This window comes from Leptonychotes weddellii, chromosome 9 (assembly GCF_054177405.1).
Source record: "Leptonychotes weddellii isolate Sample4059 chromosome 9, ASM5417740v2, whole genome shotgun sequence".
NCBI classification, from domain to species: Eukaryota; Metazoa; Chordata; class Mammalia; order Carnivora; family Phocidae; genus Leptonychotes; species Leptonychotes weddellii.
Genome location: NC_138377.1, coordinates 80397356 through 80418396, shown reverse-complemented (window position 1 = coordinate 80418396; position 21041 = coordinate 80397356). Strand labels below are relative to the sequence as shown.

General features: G+C 35.0%; 1 protein-coding gene across 2 annotated transcripts in view; it reads right to left on the bottom strand.

Moving 5' to 3' along the window:
• The window catches only part of GALK2 (galactokinase 2), a 119891-nt gene that overhangs the window by 86813 nt on the left and 12037 nt on the right, over window positions 1–21041 (bottom strand). For both annotated transcript variants that reach the window (XM_081831050.1, XM_081831049.1), the window contains exons 2-4: window positions 14653–14741; window positions 12580–12703; window positions 3470–3560 (exon numbers count right to left, since the gene is read on the bottom strand). In XM_081831050.1, the coding sequence (XP_081687176.1) occupies window positions 3470–3560; window positions 12580–12703; window positions 14653–14741 (304 nt within the window). The remainder of the gene's footprint in view (window positions 1–3469; window positions 3561–12579; window positions 12704–14652; window positions 14742–21041) is intronic.

Genomic DNA, 21041 nt, shown 5'->3' with positions numbered 1-21041 from the left:
TGAAAAGAAGGGCCATATGCACCCCAATGTTCATAGCAGCCATGTCCGCAATAGCCAAACTGTGGAAAGAGCCGAGATGCCCTTCAACAAATGAACAGATAAAGAAGATGTAGTCCATATATACAATGGAATATTACTCAGCCATCAGAAAGGATGAATACCCAACTTTTACATCAACATGGATGGGACTGGAGGAGATTATGCTAAGTGAAATCAGTCAAGCAGAGAAAGTCAATTATCATACGGTTTCACTTATTTGTGGAACTTAAGGAATAGCATGGAGGACATTAGGAGAAGGAAGGGAAAAATGAAGGGGGGGGACACTGGAGGGAGAGACAAACCATGAGAGACTATGGACTCCGAGAAACAAACTGAGGGTTTTAGAGGGGAGGGGGGTTGGGGGATGGGTTAGCCCGGTGATAGGTATTAAGGAGGGCATGTACTGCATGGAGCACTGGGTGTTATATGAAAACAATTGTGGATCACTACATCAAAAACAAATGATGTATTGTATGGTGACTAACATAACATAATAAAATTAAATTAAATTACAAAAAAGGAACAAGAGGCTGTTATAAAAATAGAATATAAAATATTTTTATATATGATGTCTGTAATTTGCTTTAAAATATAAACTTCCTTAAAATACTAAGCAAATGTTAAAAAAAAAAGGGATAAAGTAAATGCAGCAAGATGTTAGGAAGTGTTAAAGCAAGGTATAAACATCCATTATAATGTAATCTTTACTTTTCTGTATATAAACATTTGAATACTAAAAATTTAAAATAACTAAAAGTTATTCTGTTAGAATTAGAAAACAAACAAAAAAACTAATGATGTATTGTATGGTGACTAACATAACATAATAAATTTAAATTAAATTAAAAAAAAAAAGTCTAACACCAAGCAGTGGCTTGTTTCTATTGAGTATTTCTTCAGAAGTTTCTCTGAAGAAAAAGTGTTCTCAACCTCTTCAGTTCCATTTTACTTATGGAAAAACCTACACACCAAAAGATTAAAAATTTTTTCCAACATTACATATAGGGAGCTGGGGATAGGACCCAGGTCTCTGATTTCTGGTTGAGAACTTCTCCACTGCAGTCAGAAACACAGGCCAGCATACTGTCACTATGATTTAATGTAAGTCAGCTATATGAGGAAATCCAGATTTTTACTAGAGTTTATAGATACAGTTAAGCCATATGGTAGCTTTCAAGACAGCCAAATTAGAATTCAGCCACAAATGAGAACACAGACTCTAAAAGTAGAGAAACCCTTATTTCTACAATTAGGAAAACCCAAAGAAATAATGAGACTCTGATCTAAAGATGGATATCTCTAGGATACTGAGATGAGTATCTAGGATGACACTTAAGATGATATTATATCATAATTAACCTTTGTGGTTTAGGATTAAAAATAAATTCAAGGCCACCTCCTCAAGAAAAAATACCATCATGTTTGCAAATTACTCAAACAGCTCAGGACCAAAGTACAAAATACTATTATATTACATAATTATGCATTTCATCATACATATTATTCTAGGGAGAAATTTCAATAAACTAGTTAGAATAACTAAAGTAACAACAAAACTCTGCAAATTAAGGCTGGTTTTTTTTCCTTAATTTTTTTGTCCTTTTTTCCTATGTTGGCAAAACTCACACACCACAAAAAAAGAGATTCTGTTGGATGTACTTCTCTTCTTGATTTCAAGTCATCTAAAAATTTCCTTTCCAGAAATACAAACAAATTTTAAATTGAAACACTGCTGCTGCCAATGCCCTTTCATACAGAACATCAGACAGCTTGTTTAAAAAAAAAAAATCCTTGGAGAATGCTATATATTTAATCATAAACTGATCCACAGTGTATCTTGAATGTGAATCATACTTACAAACTTATCACACAATGTTTAAATTAAAATGTACAACAGATTCAAAAACGTAAATGGATTTTGCCAAATTCTGTAATAGCTCTATCCCAAAAGGATAACATGTTCAATTTAATATAAACAGATTATCCTCTGATATTTTCTAGTATTTGAATTTGAAGTTTTCTAAACAGGATAACATTTAAATTACTTCTCTGCCAAAAATTCGCTGTACAAACCTACTTTTGCACATTAAGTTGTCAAACCAAAAAAGAAAGCTTTAAGACCTCAAATTCTCAAAAACAACACAAAGCAAGAAGCAGTATTTAGGTCACTTTACCCATTTGCTATAAAAGGCATGTTGCTATAAGGAAGATCAAATTGCATTTGCCAGGCAAATCCTTCCAAATACTGTAATTCCCACTAATGCATATGATAAGCCAAATAACTTGAAGATTTAAAAGCTGCCAATACCTCTTCCCATAAGTTATTACCATGTGTCTTGATGAAAAAGAAAGAAAAATAAAAAAGAGAAAGAAAGAAAGAAAAGAAAGAAGGAAGAAAAAAGGAAAAGAAGGAAGGAAGGAAGGAAAGAGAGAGGAAGGAAGGAAGGAAGGAAGGAAGGAAGGAAGGAAGGAAGGAAGAAAGAAAGAAAGAAAGAAAGAAAGAAAGAAAGAAAGAAAGAAAGGAAGGAAGGAAGAAAAGAAAAGAAAAGGCGAAGGAAGGGAGAGAAGAAATGAATGCAGGAACTCTAAGACCAGAACCACCATAATTCGAGTGCAGGACTACACATCAGAAATAAATGTGATGCTTTCCTTGAATGGATAGGTCACTGAGTCCTAGGCTACTTGTGACAAAGCTTCAGATAGGACCACCAGACAGTAAGGAACACAAGCTCTCTAAAACATGGATTTTAACAAATCAAACTGATTTAGCAAATCAATTTTCTTTTTGTCCTTATACTTTTTTTAATTTGGAGAAAAAGTAGAAATATTTCATTATCTTATTCTTGCCCATGACATTAGAGTTGTTCCCGATAATTATTCAGTGTTTCTAAGGGAAATACTTATTCTAATAAACTTCACTACATCTTTTTTTTAACCCCATCTGAAGTGGTAATAACAATACTAGCTGTTTATTTATTGAATGCTTACTATGTGTCAAGCACTGTGTAATCCTTGTAACAACTCTTTGCTGGATAGGAAAGACATCATGATACAGATAACAAATCTGACAAAGAGGTTGAATTAACACAGCTAAGTAGAGCTCGGATTCAAACCTAGGGCTTCTGACCAAATCCTACTACAGTATATACCTACATATGATTAGAACAAATATATTACTAGACTGTATCCTTCAAAAGAAAATTTGAACAAAGATTTTAAAAAGAGAAAGATTTTCGTCAGATGCAACTGATTTATGAACAGCCACTACTGCCCCCTGTGAACACCACTAATATGCAAATTAGCAATATAGAATAGAAACATGAGTTAGCATTGAAATGTGACAAAAAATACATTGTAAATAAAATAAATCTTGATATATAATACACATTATAAGTTCAACAGCTAGTAGTTGATTTATAAACCGATTTACCTGAATTCCTTTAAATCCACATAGGAAATAGTTGTGCCACAGAGGCTTGGTTTTGTCAATCTGAATATTATTACCACTAGTACTGAAGTCCCTGCAAAAACAAGACACCATTAATTTAAGTCTAGAGGCTGCAAAAACCCATGGCTGCAAAATCAATGGCTGACTGCTGCCATCTTGTGCCATGAGAGTGATACTGAAATTTCATTCTCCATTTATTTTCATCAATGTACTTCATAGTTTACCCAAAAACAACAAACATCCCCCCATGCTAAAAGGTAAGGGAAGTTGTAGTGACCTTAACAATTAAACTACTTCCGACTGACCCTTTTTATTTCCTGAAACAGAGAGGAACCAATATATTTCAGCATAATCTACACCACTTTTTATTTCATAATGGTCCTTGTTAAGCTGATATAAACCACATAAATGCTTATCCTTGGGGTTTGCTGTTTGACATACCTCTAACTGTAACAGTACTCAAAGCCTTCTCTTCCCACACTCTTTGCCACCCATCCAATTTTACCATCTGCATGGTTTAAGAAGATGGAAAAAACAAAACAAATAATGATGATTCTAATGGATCATAACTCGTTGAATAAGATTCCATGAATCTATATTGATATAAATTAACAAACAAAAAAACTACCTAAATGAAGAAGGAAAACCTCTTCCTTAGAGCAAAATGTCAAATAATAGAAGTAGAAATGATGGAAATCAAAAAATCACTATGTGGCAAACTCCATGATAACTGTTTCAGGAAAGAATCATCAATGGATACTAAAGTTAGGGAGTAAAAATTTGATAAGAAACAAAATATTTACATAGACTCAAAGTATTTCCCCATCAGATACTTATCGCAAAGGGAAAAAAATGGTAACTTTATGGCAAAGAAATCTGGCAGACATCACCTTAACCAAATGATCAAAATTAACAACACCAATAAAGGATATCATGTGTCTCCTTGATATCATGAACTGAGAACATATCAGTTGATGTGTGGGAATTCTTTGTATTATTTTTGTGAGTTCTTTGTAAGTCAAAAATTATCTCAAAATGAAAAATAGATAAATAGGTTTCTAAATCAGGCAAAGGGCAAAATGTGGAATTATGAGAAGACCTAAATATGAGAAAGGAGGAGGGGGTCAATTAAAAAGTGAGGAAATAAGCAACATTCCCCATATTGACTGAATGCTCTTCACATAGTTTACTAAATACCTATTATATGCCAGTCACTGTAGTAGGTGCCCTCCATGCATTATCTTAATTCAATAACATGGACACAGTATGTCCTAAGAAAAATATTTAAGTATGCAAGGTATTCATAGGAATATAAAGGTAAAAGGCAAAGGGCTTATCTTTTCATAAGCTAGCTGAGACAACATGAACACAAATTATGATCACACACTACTGTCACGTGATGGTGTATAATATGGAATGGGATATGAGACCAAGAGGGCATCATCTCTATAAACAGCATATTAGAGTGAAGAGGGGAGGTCTTCCCAGAGGCTCAGAGTGGTTTAGTGACTCTCCAAGCACACACACAGTATAACTCCAGCTCACAAGCATTTTACTGTCATCTACAGAAATTAAAATATATTGCTCACAGTCAACAAGAGGTCACAGAATTTGGAAAGCAGATAAAATTATGTTAGCAAAACTAATCAGATTCTGTTCCTAGCTAAAGCAAAGATCTTGAAAGTCACCACAAAGAAAAGAAAACCAGGAAGCAGTCAGGGGTGGTGGTATATTGAAAAAAGTAGAGGAGGAAATTTGTACAGATGCAAAAAGCTACATGAGAAATACCAAAGAAAACGCTGAAAAGTTCCAGTTCCTACAAATTAGAAACATAGCTTAAATGCGTCATAGAAAAAACTTCCCTTTGATTAGTTATTTCATGTCTGTTCTTTCTAGCATCCCTGTCTTGCCTCTCTGTCCTACCATTTTCTAAGATTCAAAAACAGGCACACATTTTCCCACCAATTCCTAGATTGCATCACCCATCTGCTTTCTCCACTCTTGCATCCATGTTGCAGAATGCTAGGAAAAAAGTCCTGAAAATGAGCAGTTATGACTTTTACATTGGTAATTTCCACCTATATATTTTATTCATTGATTCACTTGTTCTTCCAACAAACATTTGCCCAGTGTCTACCCTGTGTGTGCCAGGCACTGGGCTAGATCATTTACAATAACAATATCATTAAAAAATAAATAGAGAAAAGTTTGAGAAAAAATGTACAAGACAGATATCTTACAACAACAAACTATTTCTGAGAAAAACTGAAGAAGACCTAAATAAATGGACAGATATACCATGTTCATGGATTGGAGGAGTAAATACTGTTAAGATGTCAGTTCTTCCCAAATTGATCTCTACACTCAGTACAACCCCAATAAAAATCCCAGCATGCTCTTTCATAGAAGTTGAATAGCTGATTCTAAAATTAATAAGGAAATACAAAAGATCTAGAGTAGCCAAAATGAATTTGAAAAAGACAAACAATCTTAGAGGTCTTACACAACCTGATTCCAGGACTTCTTATAAAGCTACAGTTTTCAATAGCAAACCACATTCACCAATACATTAAAAGGATATCCACAATAGCCAAACTATGGAAAGAGCTGAGATGTCCATCAATGGATGGATAAAGAAGATGTGGGGTGTGTGTGTGTGTGTGTGTGTGTGTGTGTGTGTGTGTGTGTGTGTATACACAATAGAATATTACTCAGCCATCAGAAAGGATGAATATTTACCATTTACATCAACATGGATGGAACTGGAGGGTATTATGCTGAACAAAATAAGTCAATCAGAGAAAGACAATTATCACAGTTTCACTCATATGTGGAATATAAGAAACACCACAGAGGATCATAGGGGAAGGGAGGGAAAACGGAATGGAAAGAAATCACAGAGGGAGACAAACCATGAGACTCTTAACTATAGGAAACAAACTGAGGATTGCTGGAGGGGAGTTTGGGAGGGGGTAGGGTAATTGGGTGATGGGCATTAAGGGGGGCACGTGATGTTATGCACTGGGTGTTATATGAAACTGATGAATTGTTGAACTGTACATCTGAAACTAATGATAAACTATAGGTTGGCTAATTGAATTTAAATTAAAAAAAAAAAGGATCATTCACCACAATCAACAATAAATCCCCATAGGATTTATTCTGGGCATGCAGGATGGTTCAATACTTGCAAATCAACGTCATACACCACATCAACAAATCGAGGATAAAAATCATATGATCAACTCGATAGATGTAGAAAAAAGCATTTGACAAAATTCAACATCTGTTCGTGATAACAACTCTCAACAAAGTGGGTTTGAGGGAACATACCTCAACATCATAAAAGGCTATAAATGAAAAACCCACAGCTAACACCATACTCAATGGTGAAAAACTGAGAGCTCTTTAAGGTCAGGAACAAGACAAGGATGTCCACTATCCCCACTTTTATTCAACGTAGCACTGAAAGTCCTATCAGCAATCAGACAAGAAAAAAGAAATAAGAGGCATCTATATTGGTAAGGAAGAAGTTAAACTGTCACTATTTGCAGATAACATGATGCTATATATAGAAAACCCTAAAGACTCCATCAAAAAACTATTAGAAATAATAAATGAATTCAATAAAGTTGCAGGATACAAAATTAATACCCAGAAATTGGTAACACTTCTATACACTAATAATGAAGTAGCAGAAAGAGAAAGTAAGAAAACAATTCCATTTACAATTACACTGAAAAGAATAAAATACCTAGGAATAAACATAACTAGGGAGGTGAAAGACCTATACTCTGAACTATAAACCACTGATGAAAGAAACTGAAGACAATACAAACATATGGAAAGATATCCTATCCTTATGGATTGGAGGAATTAATACTGATAAAACGTCCATACTACCCAAAGCAATCTATAAACTCAATGCAAACCCTATCAAAAAACCAAAAGCATTTTTCACAGAACTAGAACAAATAATCCTAAAATTTGTATGGAACCACAAAAGATCCCAAATACTCAAAGCGATCTTGAGAAAGAAAAACAAAGCTGGAGGTATCACAATTCCAGATTTCAAGATATACTACAAATCTGTAGTAATCAAAACAGTATGGTACTGGCATAAAGACAGACACATAGATCAATGGAATGGAGTAGAGAGCCCAGAATTAAACCCACACATATATTGTCAATTAATCTATGACAAAGGAGGCAAGAATATACCATGGGGAAAAGACAGTGTCATCAATGAATGGTGCTGGGGAAACTGGATAACTAGATGCAAAAGAATGAAACTAGAACACTTCTAACACCATGCACAAAAATAAACTCAAAATGGATTAAAAACCTAAATGTGAAATCTGAAACCATAAAATCCATAAGAGAACACAGGCAGTAATTTTTTTTACATCAGCGGTAGCAACATTTTTCTAGATAGGTCTCCTCAGGCAAGGGAAACAAAAACAAAAATAAACTACTGGGACTACATCAAAATAAACAGCTTTTGCACAACAAAGGAAACCATGAACAAAACAAAAAGGCAGCCTACTGAATGGGGAAAGATATCTGCAAATGATATATCTGATAAAGGGTTAAAATCCAAAATATATAAAGAAATTACAAAACCCAACACCAAAAAAACCCAAACAATCCAATTAAAAAATGGGGAGAGGATCTGAATAGACACATAGATGGCCAACAGACACATGAAAAGATGATCAACATCACTAATCATCAGGGAAATGCAAATCAAAACCACAATGGGGTATCACCTCACACCTATCAGAATGGCTAGAATCAAAAGGTCGGGATGTGGAGAAAAAGGAACCCTCATGCATTGTTGGTGGGAAAATAAATTGGTACAGCCACTGGGGAAAAGAGTATGGAAATTCCTCAAAAAATTAAACATAGAAACATCATACAATGCAAAAATTCCACTACTAGGTATTTACTCAAAGAAAATGAAAACACTAATTCAAAAAGATATATGCACCTTTATGTTTTATTGCAGCACTATTTACAATAGTCAAGATATGGAAGCGACCTAAGTGTCCAATGATAGATCAATGGATAAGGAAAATGTAGTATTTTTACAACAGAATATTACTCAGCCATAAAACAGATGAGATCTTGCCATTTGTGCAACATGGGTGGACATAGAAGGTATTATGATAAGTGAAATAAGTCAGACTGAGAAAGACAAAGACCATATGATTTCACTCATATGTGGGGTCTAAAAAATAAAACAAACGGAATAAACAAACAAAAAGCAGAATCAGATCTATAAATACAGAGAACAAACTGATGGTTACCAGAAGGAAGGGAGTGGGGGGATGGGCAAAATGGATGAAGGAGAGTGGGAGATATAGGTTTCCAGTTATGGAATGAATACGTCACCGGAATAAATGGCACAGCATAGGGTATATAGTCAATGATACTGTAATAGCATTGTATGGTGACAGATGGTAGCCACACTTGTGAGCATAACATAAGGTATAGAGAAATTGAATCACTATGTTGTACACCTAAAACTAATGTAACATTGTATATCAACTGTACTCAAATAAAAAAATTTTAAATTTAAAAAAAGCTATGGTTTTCAGAGAGTGTGATATTGGCATAAAGATAAACAGATACATGGGGTGCCTGGGTGGCTCAGTCGGTTAAGTGTCTGACTCTTGATTTCAGCTCAGGTCATGATCGCAGGGTCATGACATTGAGCCTTGAGTGGAGCTTAGCACTCAGCAGGAAGTCTGCTTGAGATTCTCTCCCTCTCCCTCTGCCCCTCCTGCTGCTCATGCACGTGCTCTCGTTCTCTCTTTAATAAAGAAATAAATCTTATTTAAAAAGACAGACAAATAAAATACCTCAATAAACAGAACAGAGTCCAGAAATAGACCCATACATTTATTGCCACCTGCTTTTCAACAAAGTTTGCCAAGATAATTCAATGGGAAAAGATCTTTCCAACAAATGGTAGGAAACAATTGGATAGCTATGAGCAAAAAAAAATAAACCTCAACCCTTATTCCATGCCACATATAAAAATTAATTCAAACGGGATCATAGACCTAAATGTAAGTGCTAAAATTACAAAATTTCTAGACGAAAACACTGGAAAAACTTTTAGTGCCTTGGGTTTGGCAAAGGTTTCTTAAAAAGTCAAAAACTATAAACCATAAGGGGTACCTGGGTGGCTCAATCGTTAAGCATCTGCCTTCAGCTCGGGTCATGATCCCAGGGTCCTGGGATCAAGCTCTCAGCAGGGAGCCTTCTCCCTCTCCTTTTACCCCTCCCCCTCCACTTGTGCTCTCTCTCTCACCCTCTCTATATCAAATAAATTAATTAAATCTTTTTAAAAAAACTAAAAACCATGAAAGAAATCAATAAATTGGACTTGATCAAAATTAAAAATTATTCTTCTTCAAAAGACATGGTAAAAAAAAAATGAAAATCCAAGTCACAGACTGGATGAAAATATTTGCAAAACATTAATCTAACAAAGGACTTGTATCTACAACATAAAAGAAAATCTTATAGGTCAATAATAGATGAAAATCCTGCTTAAAAATGGGCAAAAGATTTGAACAGGCCCTTCAACAAAGAAGATATCTAGGTGACAGGTACATGAAAAGATGTTCAACATCTTAGAGAAATTAAAATAAAAAACCACAATGTGGTACTAGTACACATTTATGAGAGCGGCTAAAATTTAAAAAGACATGTTGGCAAAAACGTAGAGCAAACGGAACTCTCATTCACTGGTGGTAGGAATGAAAAATGGTACAACCATTATGGAAAATAGTCGGGAAAGTTCTTAAAAAGGTAAACCAGATAGTCCTAGATATTTACCCAAGAAAAATGAAATACATGTCCATACATAGATATGTCTATAAATATCCATGACACCATTATTCATAATAGCCAAAAGCTAGAAATGATCTAAATGCCCATCAATGGTGAGTAGATAAATTATAGTATCTCATGCAATGAATGCTATACTACATGTGGACAATTCATGCTGCATACTTCCTAGGAGTCCTGCTAGAATGAAGCCCCTTACCTACAGCAGGGGCTACCTACCTTAGTAATTCATCTCTGCTTCCCTAAATCATTCTCCATCTTGTTTCAGTACCACAGCTGGGGATCATATCCTAAATACTCTACCTTCATTCAAGTCTGTCTCAGTCTCTGCTTTTGTGAAAAAATGAAACTGAAACCATACATTCATGATGGTGTGAATGGTTAAGTGAATTTGAATAAATCAATATGATAAATTATTATGTAGCCAATTTTAAATTTTTACAAATAATGACACAAAATTGTGTTTGATGACAGATGTTGGCAAGGATGCAGAGAAAGGGGAACACTCCTACACTGTTGGTGGGAATGCAAGCTGGTGCAGCCACTCTGGAAAACAGTATGGAGGTTCCTCAAAAAGTTGAAAATAGAGCTACCATACGACCCAGCAATTGCACTACTGGGTATTTACCCCAAAGATACAAATGTAGGGATCCGAAGGGGTATGTGCACCCCAATGTTTATAGTAGCAATGTCCACAAGAGCCAAACTATGGAAAGAGCCTAGATGTATATCAACAGATGAATGGATAAAGAAGATGTGGTATATATATACAATGGAATATTATGCAGCCATCAAAGAAATGAAATCTTGCCATTTGTAATGATGTGGATGAACTAGAGGGTATTATGCTAAGCGAAATAAATCAATCTGAGAAAGACAAGTATCATACGATCTCACTGATATGAGGAATTTGAGAAACAAAGACAGAGGATCATAGGGAAGGGAGGGAAAAAAGAAACAAGACAAAACCAGAGAGGGTGACAAACCGTAAGAGACTCTTAATCTCAGGAAACAAACAGGGTTGCTGGAGTGGAGGGGGGTGGGAGGGATTGGGTGGCTGCCTGATGGACATTGGGGAGGATATGTACTATGGTGAGTGCTGTGAATTGTGTAAGACTGATGAATCACAGACCTGTACCCCTGAAACAAATAACACATTATATGTTAATATTTTTTAAATTTACTTAAAAAAACACATGTTTTGACCACAAACAAAAAAAAAATGTGTTTGAGACAATGTAAAGTTTTCTTTAAAGGATTCAATATAGAAGTCAGAAATTTCTGTATTTTGCACAGCCTGGTATTGTGCCTTATTAAAGGCACACGGAAAATATATCCTGAATGAACAAACATTACTGCAGGCAAACTAGCCAATAAACAATAAGCCAAAAATAAAAGGTGCCAATCATATGCCCAAATCTCTTTTTGTAATTAGCAAATGAAGTCTATCATACTATACTATAAGCAAGTAGGACTCATCCCAGGAATGCAAAAACAGTTCAACATTAGAAAATCCATCAGTGTAATTCATATTTTTTAAACTGTTCTTCAAAATTGAAGACATTTAATAAAATTTAATTAACAGATTAATACATTTCTTTTAATCTTAGCAAACTAAGAATTCAAAAACAACAGGAAACAAAAAAGTATGTCCTTAACTTGATAAAGCATATGTACTAGAAACTGGTATCTATTATGCACCAGACTCGAAGTTTGACACTGAGCCTCACAGCACTGGAGAGTCTACAGTACCTGAAGGTACAGAGTTGACAATCTACTGGGGGAATACAGGCAAGTAAGCAAGTAATTGTAATACAGCATGATAAGATGTTATGACAAGAGAATTAGAGGATGCCCTAGTAAGATAAGAAAGGCACCGCCACTGACTTTGCTGAAGACAGCTACCTAAACAGACGATAAATACCTTCTGGGCAAGGACAGAGTTATTTTCATTTTTGTATAGCCCAGTATCTAAAATAATGTCAGACACATGGTAAGTCTTCAGGAAATGTTTCTTAAATGAATGAGCGCAAGAACAAAAAGGAACAAATATTAAAAAGCAGCCTTAGACTCTTTTGGAAGTCAGATACAGATTTTCAATAAATTCAGTGATTTATTACAAATTTGATTTCTTCTAAAGAGTTCATTTGGATAAGAATAGTCATACACACACACACATACACATACACACATACACACCATTACACACAGTAGCAATCCTAAATACTCACGGGTACAAGGGATTTGTGTTGGCTAGTTGAAGAGTTTGTGTTTTCACAGGTTCCACAGCTATTAACATATCTTGTTCTACAGCCATAGGAAGAACAGAGTATCCACAATAATCTATATGTTCTCCTAGAGAAAAAGAGAAAGAATTTTTAATATTGCTAGCATATGAAATAAGAGAAACTCAAGTAGGTTGACATACAGGAAGAACTTGACCACGAGCCAGCTTTTAGCAGAAAATAAAAATAGTCTGCGCAGGAAATGATTCAGTTCTCTTATTCTCCCAGACATCTGAGCCAGAAACTTCTGCTAGAATAAGTATATTAATTAGTTTCTGTTAATTTTTAGATTTCTTTAAATCTTCACAAGTTTTTTTCTACTTTCTAATTCATAGTGATCATCTTCAAATATTTTGTTTTGTGACTAGTTATATGAAGTATCAAAAAAAGTAATATCTCCTTTCTCTGTTGCTCTTTCATATCACCTTCTTAAATATGAACAATTGAAGCCTTTAGCACACTCTGCCTTCTATTAACATTATGTGAATCTCACTCTCTTCCTTATTAAGCCAATGTGCCCACGAAGTTGAGGACTTTATTTATATTTGTGGCCTAACTAAATGCCTAACAAATTAGACTGGCATTGATAAAGTTATGCTGAGTGTGCTAGACATAGCTAGGATAAAGAAAAAGAATCTAGAAAGAAAAAATTTTAATCTGCACTATTTTATATGTAATAAGCAAATATGGGAAGCAAACTATTCCCTTCTATGCATTCTAATTCCTCTATGAATCATCTGCAGGAATTTTATTTCCTATTATACCATAATATTTTCTCCAAGTTGCTATTTAAACTCAAGGTTGCTATTCATAAGATTTAAATACAAAATAACAATTCAAGAAAGAAATAAGCACAATAAGCAAGCTCATTTATATTTCCCCAGGACAGGTTTTCACGCCTGATTATTTCTATGGCCAACACTGCGCAACTAAGAAACACAAAATGAATGGAAGACAGCTCAGCTGCATAATTACAATTACGTTTTTAAATGATTATTATTCTACATACTATTACAGGTAGCAAGACTTTTCTTTCTATGTTGATGTGTCCTTTAAAATGAAATGATAAAGGGTTTTATGGATTGACAATGACAGATGGAGGAGCAGTTTTCAAAGCTGTCTTTCTCACCAACTTCCTTCAAAAGAGACACTAATATAAAACAGTGGTTCACAGGTAAAAAGTTATACAGTTATCTACATGAACCTGCATCAGTTTTTTTTCCTTGCCGGCTGTTAAAAAGAGTCAAAGTGGCCCTCTTCCGATGCCCTAGATACCAGCCTCTCTTGTCTTCTCAGGAAATCTGCTCCATCAGTTCCTCTCTTCTCAGCTATCTGTAATCTCTCTCTCCACTATCTTTACTCCATTCCCCCTCCCTCCGTCATTTAACCATGCTCAAACATCCCTTTTTTTTTTTTAAATCCTCCATTATTTGCTTCAAAATAAAATAAGTTGCCTGAGTTGATAAAAATTGAAGCTAGATGTTGGGTAGATGGGACTTCATTATATTATTCCAACAATTTTTTTGTATGTTTACATTTTCCATTATAGAAAGTTTTCTTTTTAATTATCCCTTGACTCCTAGTTTTTCCTCAGTTCCCCATACCATTTCCTCTTGATAGAACCTACTCATTCTTCAGGTCACCACACTTTTAAAAGGGCTTCCCAGTATTCTTCTAATCCAATGAGTAAATGTAAAACCATCAAGATTATTCACCACAATCTAAAAACTTAACCTGCAGCACAAAAAAAAATCTTCTCATCTTTCATGAAAACAATATTAACAACCAGGTTTCAACAAATTTTTTAAATAAATGGACAAAATTAACATTAATCACATGGATTGGGAAAAATGAAAATATAGTGTTCCTTATGCAAAAGCTTAACTTGCTATAGTAGATACATGTAAAATACTCTATTTTTTCAGTTCTCTTGGTAAACGTTAAGAAAAAAAGTGTATTAATAAAAATTTAGATCTTACCAAAGGAGGAAAAAATTAAGAGAAGGAACTTTTACAATACCTATTATGTTGACTCTTCCTGGTGCTCGAACATAAAACTTGGGAATGGATCCAAACTTAGAGTTAAACATCTCCTTTAGCTTCAGCAATCTGAAAGCAAGAGTAGAATACTTCAGAATATCTGCAAATAACAGGGGCACCTGGGTGGCTCAGTTGTTAAGTGTCTGCCTTCGGCTCAGGTCATGATCCCAGAGTCCTGGGGTCAAGTCCCATGAGCCCCATGAGCCCCATGAGCCCCACATTGGGCTCCCTGCTCAGCGGAGAGCCTGCTTCTCCCTCTCCCACTCCCCCTGCTTGTGTTCCCTCTCTCACTGTCTCTCTATCAAATAAATAAATAAAATCTTAAAAAAAAAAAAATATCTATATAACAGAAAAATCCATAAGATACACATACACAAACATATTTCATATACCTACCACCATTAATTATCTCTAAAAAGAAAAGCAAAATTTTTTTACTGACATATTTCTTTGAAAATCCTAGGATAAGACAATACAGTAACTTCCTAGGTGACATAAGAGTATAGCTAAGCACACAAGAGTAAAAAAGACTAATGTACTCAACAGGAAAAACTATTTCTTTCAGTTATAAAGAATATAACTTTCTGTATAATTCTCAATGATATTCAGAGAAGAATCTCTTTATACCAAAAGAAATAGTATGCGGTAGTATTTCAGTTTCCTAGGCCTACCATAATAAAATACTATAAAGTGTGTGGCTTAAAATAATAGAAATTCTCACCATTCTAGAGGCTAGAAGTCCAAAATCAGAGTGTTGGTAGGGCCATGCACCTCTGAGACCTGGAGGGGAGAATCCCTCCTTGCCTCTTTTTAGTTTTGGGTGGTAGCCATCAGTCCTTGGCATTCCTTGGATTACCACTGCATCAATCCAAATTTTGCCTCTGTCACCACATACAATTCTCCCCATGTGTCTGTGTGTTTGTTTTTCCTTCTTATAAGGACACCAGTCTTATCAGATTAGAGCCCACCGTCATTAGTGATGACTCATCTTAACTTGATTACATAAGTACATAAAGAGGCTGGTCCAAATAAGGTCACATTCTGAGGTTCCAGGTGGACATGAATGGTGTGCGGGTGGGGAGGCACTATTCAACCCAGTACAGGTAGTCAAATGAAAACTAGAGTGGATATCGGGAGACCACAGTTCTAATTTCAATGGGGCAAATCATTTTCCCTTAGCCTCTCTTCTGTGAAATTAGAGAATTTGACTAGATATTCCTTATAGACCCCTTCTAGGTCCAAAATTCTTTTTTTTTTTAAAGATTTTATTTATTTATTTGAGAGAGAGAATGAGATAGAGAGAGCATGAGAGGGGGGAGGGTCAGAGGGAGAAGCAGGCTCCCCGCCAAGCAGGGAGCCCGATGCGGGACTCGATCCAGGGACTCCGGGATCATGACCCGAGCCGAAGGCAGTCGCTCAACCAACTGAGCCACCCAGGCGCCCCGGTCCAAAATTCTTAAAATAGATTTAATAATTTTATACTGTTAAATCATCTCAAAGCACTTCTATGAATACCCCCCCCCCCACTTTATAGTCCCACATCATAGTGTATCTGAGTAATAACACCAGGACAAAAAGTATCTTTTAAAGCCTACTATATTCAAGACACTCATTAATTAATTGATTGATCTTAAAGATTAATTCATTAATTCAAAAACAGCTCAAGGAAAAAAGGAAATTTATTATAATGATAGAAAGATACGTTGAATATCTTTGGAAGTTTTTCAAGATGGTCTCCTAAGAATTGGACAGTCATCAGAAACTGTTTATATTAGTGTCTTTGGTTCTCTTTTCATGTCTCATTCTGTCATTCCCCCCAAAGACACCATCTCTACTTCTCTTTGCTCAATGCTGTTCACATTTCAGTTGCCTCTGTGAGCATCTTGGTTTCTGTTCCTCCATACCTTCAGTTTTCATGACACTCTGGCCTCAACTCTACAAGATTTAACAGCTCCAATGTCCCATACTATCTGATTAAGTCTCTGTGTCCATTAATTCCAATTCTCAAAAAAAGATAATCTGGGTGGCAGAGTTTAGGAAACAATAAGAAAACAGAGGTAGTAATCCTGATATCAGAAATCATAGAATGTGTGCCAAAGAGCATACAAGGAAAATTCTTAATGCTGAGGGCTGCAATTCAAAATGAAGGTAATAGTTTAAGAAATGCCCCAAATGAAACTACAACCACTTTTATAAGGCAAAAACTATAGGCAATGTAAGGAAATACATAGGAATACACTAACAATAAGAGACTATAAGATACCTTTCTCAGTAAAAAACAGATCAGGTGGACAAAAGGAAGAAAAGAAAGACTCAACAAAACTGATAAAGTAGATTATGGATATGTACATATATTTAACATTATACTCTGTTAATGGGAAATATAACTTAAGAACGCATGGAATATTCACAAATATTGATCATATATTAAATCATAAAGAACACATCTGTAAAGTTATATATATATAAAAGATAGAAAAAGTGATAAAGCAAATATGGTAAAATGTTACCAGTTGAAGAATCTGGGATAAGAGTATACAGTAATTTTTTTTATGATATTTGACTTTTATGTAAGTGTGAAGTTATTTCAAAATAACCAAAAAATTTTAAGGGGTGCCTGGGTGGCTCAGTTGGTTAAGCGTATGACTCTTGATCTCAGCTCAGGTCTTGATCTCAGGGTCATTGAGTTCAAGCCCCTTGTCGGTCTCCATGCCCAGCATGGAGCCTACTTAAAAAAAAAAAAAAAGAGTGTGCTTGTTTGTTTGTTTTTAAAGAAGCATTTATTGGTGCTTTACTAAGTACTCTACTTAGAAAGTAAATTAATAATAGCCCTTGGCCTCTAGGAAAAATTTGGCAGAAAAAAAGATAGTTAAGCTAAAAAGTACAATACAGAGAGACAATAGAGTGATAAGCCAGACAAATACAGTCCTTTGGGAGCACAGAGAAAAGATATTTCATCCTTACTGTAGGAAAATGTGGGTGGTAAGATAAATCCAGAAGGGGGAAGGTTAAGTTAGAGAAGTCTCCCCCAAGAGACGATAGTTAAAATGAATTTTAAAGGATGATGTCAGACAAGTGGGATGGGGTGATGCATTCCAGGCAAATGGAATGAAAAGGCCCAGCATGCTGCATTCAGAAAATTATAAGTAGGGTTTAAATACATCAGAGGAGGAGGCTGGTGGTAATCAAGCCCCAGATCTTAAAGGACCTGGTGTGCCATGTTGAGGAACCTGGCTTTTAACCCATAGGCAATGGATGTGAACACACGTTTATGGATGGAGTGATATTAGTCAATTTCACACTTGAAAAAGCTCACTGAGAAGTGTATGAAAGATGGGTTGTAGGAAGACAAAGCAAAAACAAAGAAATCCAATAGGTGGCCATTTGTAGCCAACCTAGAGAGAAAGGCTAAGGGTAGATTAGTGATGCGGATAGAAAAGGGTGAAAATTAAATTAAGGTGATATTTAAAAAGTCAAATCCATAGGAATTAGTGACCAATTAGAAGTGAGAAAAATTGAGAAAGAAGGAGAAGCATATAACTTCTGGTTTTCTGGCTTCCATAACTCCACTAGCCTCAATAGAGGCTCATGTTGTTTCTACTTGTGAAAATCATATGAAGACACAATTCAAGGTCTGCTGAATTTGAATCCTTATTAATTTGCTTTTATAAGCACTGCAAACACAAATAAGGTGAAGTGCTAACAGCAGAGTTAGAATGAGCCTCCTAAAATGTGTGTTAATGAAATGATTTGGGGGTTCTCAAATGTGCCACTTTCCCAGACTACCTCAGGAAGGCAGTCTGTCCATGCTTTTTTGTAAGTGCTCAGCACCTGAGGCTTACAATTCAACATTCCTCCCTTTGAAATTCAAATGCATGGAGGCTATAAAAGGAAACAAGAAAGGTATTTCTCTCTAGGAATAGAAAGAACTGAAGTGTACAGTGTTTTTCTGAACTTCATACCTAATCCTCTAATAATGAAGCAGTATGGCTGTAATTGGGGGAGTAGCTATACTTCACAGCTCTGGGTGTCACCAGCAAGACTCCATCTCTTAAAATGTAGTCATTTAATGTACCCCCAAGAGTACAATGAGCACTTTCAATATGAAAATAATAGCTCCTAATCACAGACCTGTACCCCTGAAACAAATAATACATTATATGTTAATAGCAGGATACAAAACAAAAGATCTAGTGAAATTAAAGAAACAATTCCATTTACAATAGCATTAAAAAGAACAAAATAGAAAATAGTTTGGTGTTTCCTCAAAAGGTTAAACATTGAATTTACATGACCCAACATTTCCACTTCTATGTATATGCCCCAAAGAATTGAAATCAAGGACTCAAACAGATACTCAAGAATGTTCATAGCAGCATTACTCACAATAGTCAAAAGGTGGAAACAAGCCAAGCATGCAGCAACAGATGAATGAATAAACAAAATGTAGTGTGTGTGTGTGTGTGTGTATGTATGAATATTTTATTGATCCATAGAAAAGAATCAAGGTCTGATACATGCTTCTACATGGATGAACCTTAAAAACATTATGCTAAGTGAAATAAACCAGACACAAAAGGACAAATATTGTATGATTTCACTTATATAAAATACCTAAAATAGGCAGATTCATAAAGACAAAAAGTAGATTAGAGGCTACCAAGGGCTGAGGGGTGGAGAAAATAGGGAGTTATTACTTAATAGGTATAGAGCTTATTTGGGATGATGAAAAATGTCAGAAATACGTAGCAGTGGTGATTGTACAACAATGTGAATGTAATTAACGTCACTGAATTTTACACTTAAAATGGTTAAAATAACAATTTTTATGCTATATTTACTTGACCACAATAAAAAGAATTAAAAAAAAATAGCTCATACAAAGATTATACTGTTAAAGGCAGAACTGGCCAAAACATCACCACACAAATTGCTGAATCTGGTACTCCGAATGCTTTTGACTTAAGATATATAGATATAGATATAGATATAGATGATATAGATATAGATATATTTTTTTAATAGCAGTTTTAGTAACATAACTTGAAAAAAAAATTATGACTGCAGTAAATGAAGTGGATTTTAGTCTAAGGATTGATTCTCAGAGAACACTAGGGTGACCATATATATGGCTAACTGCAGAGATGAAGGAATTAACATTTCAGGAGACAAGACATGTATCTTTAGTTTGCCATTGTGACCTTAGGCAAGTCTCCTATCCTGTCTGTGCTTTTGTTTTCTCTTTAGTATCAGGATACCTAGTCATGGCATTACAGAAAATATTAATTTTTACTACTAATTTAAGAATAATTGGTTAATATGTATTTTCATGGTGAAGGGGATCAGAATAATGTCATTCCAAAATATGCCATTTGACATAGGATTATTTTGCGGTGAAGGCAATCAAGAAACAGCAGACACAGGAGGAGCTCTCTACCCTCCGACTGTCTGCCTAAAAGCCGGGCATACATTTTTCCCTTCCCTTTGTGAAGGTGTCTCTCCACCCCTCTCCCACACCAAGAGATGACTCATCACTAGAGACCTCACTGACTGGAGTCTGCATAAACAAAACTTACTAAAATAACCCTTACCTTCCATTAGTTTCCCCCGTATAGTCATGTTCCCACTACTCACCACCCCTAGAAGCCCAAACCACTTTCCTTTGTCTAGTCATTTCTCACAATCTATCATCCTTCATTAAAATGGCATTAAGTTCCCAGACCAAACCACTTCTTAGGGTTTTACTGCTTTTCTGTGAAGCCCCCTTGTGCATGTGAAATAAACTTTTTCTTCTGTTAATCCATCTTTCGCCAGTTTAACCTTGAGGGTCCAAGCTACTAAACCTAAGAGGATAGAGAAAAAGTCTTTTCTCCCTTATAACAGTAATTTATGTGAGTTCTATGCCTCACTTTCCTCAACTACAAATTGAGGATAAATACGGAACTCACTGGAAAGATTTGTTTTGAGGGTTTTATAAGCATGCAATAATTATTAGTCATTATTATAACTGTTATTTTGAAAATTTAATAAATGTTAAAAATAGCATTTCAAAGTATAGATAATTTTCATTGAGGGAGGGGGGAAATTTTAATCCTACTTTGATCCTTCCATCAAAATAAATTTCTCCTAATCAGAAATTCAAATGTAAAAGTGAAACAATAATTATATTAGAGATCTTGGAAAATAAAATCATGACGGTGACAATAAAAATAGTAGATGGCCTGAATAGTAGAAGAATTGAAGAACAAATTAGTGAGCAAGATAAAGCTGAGGGAAAGTAGATATTAAGGCCAAGATTACAATTATTTAGAATATAATGAAAATGAGGGATTTATATATCAAAACTTATAAGATACAACCATAGTGACA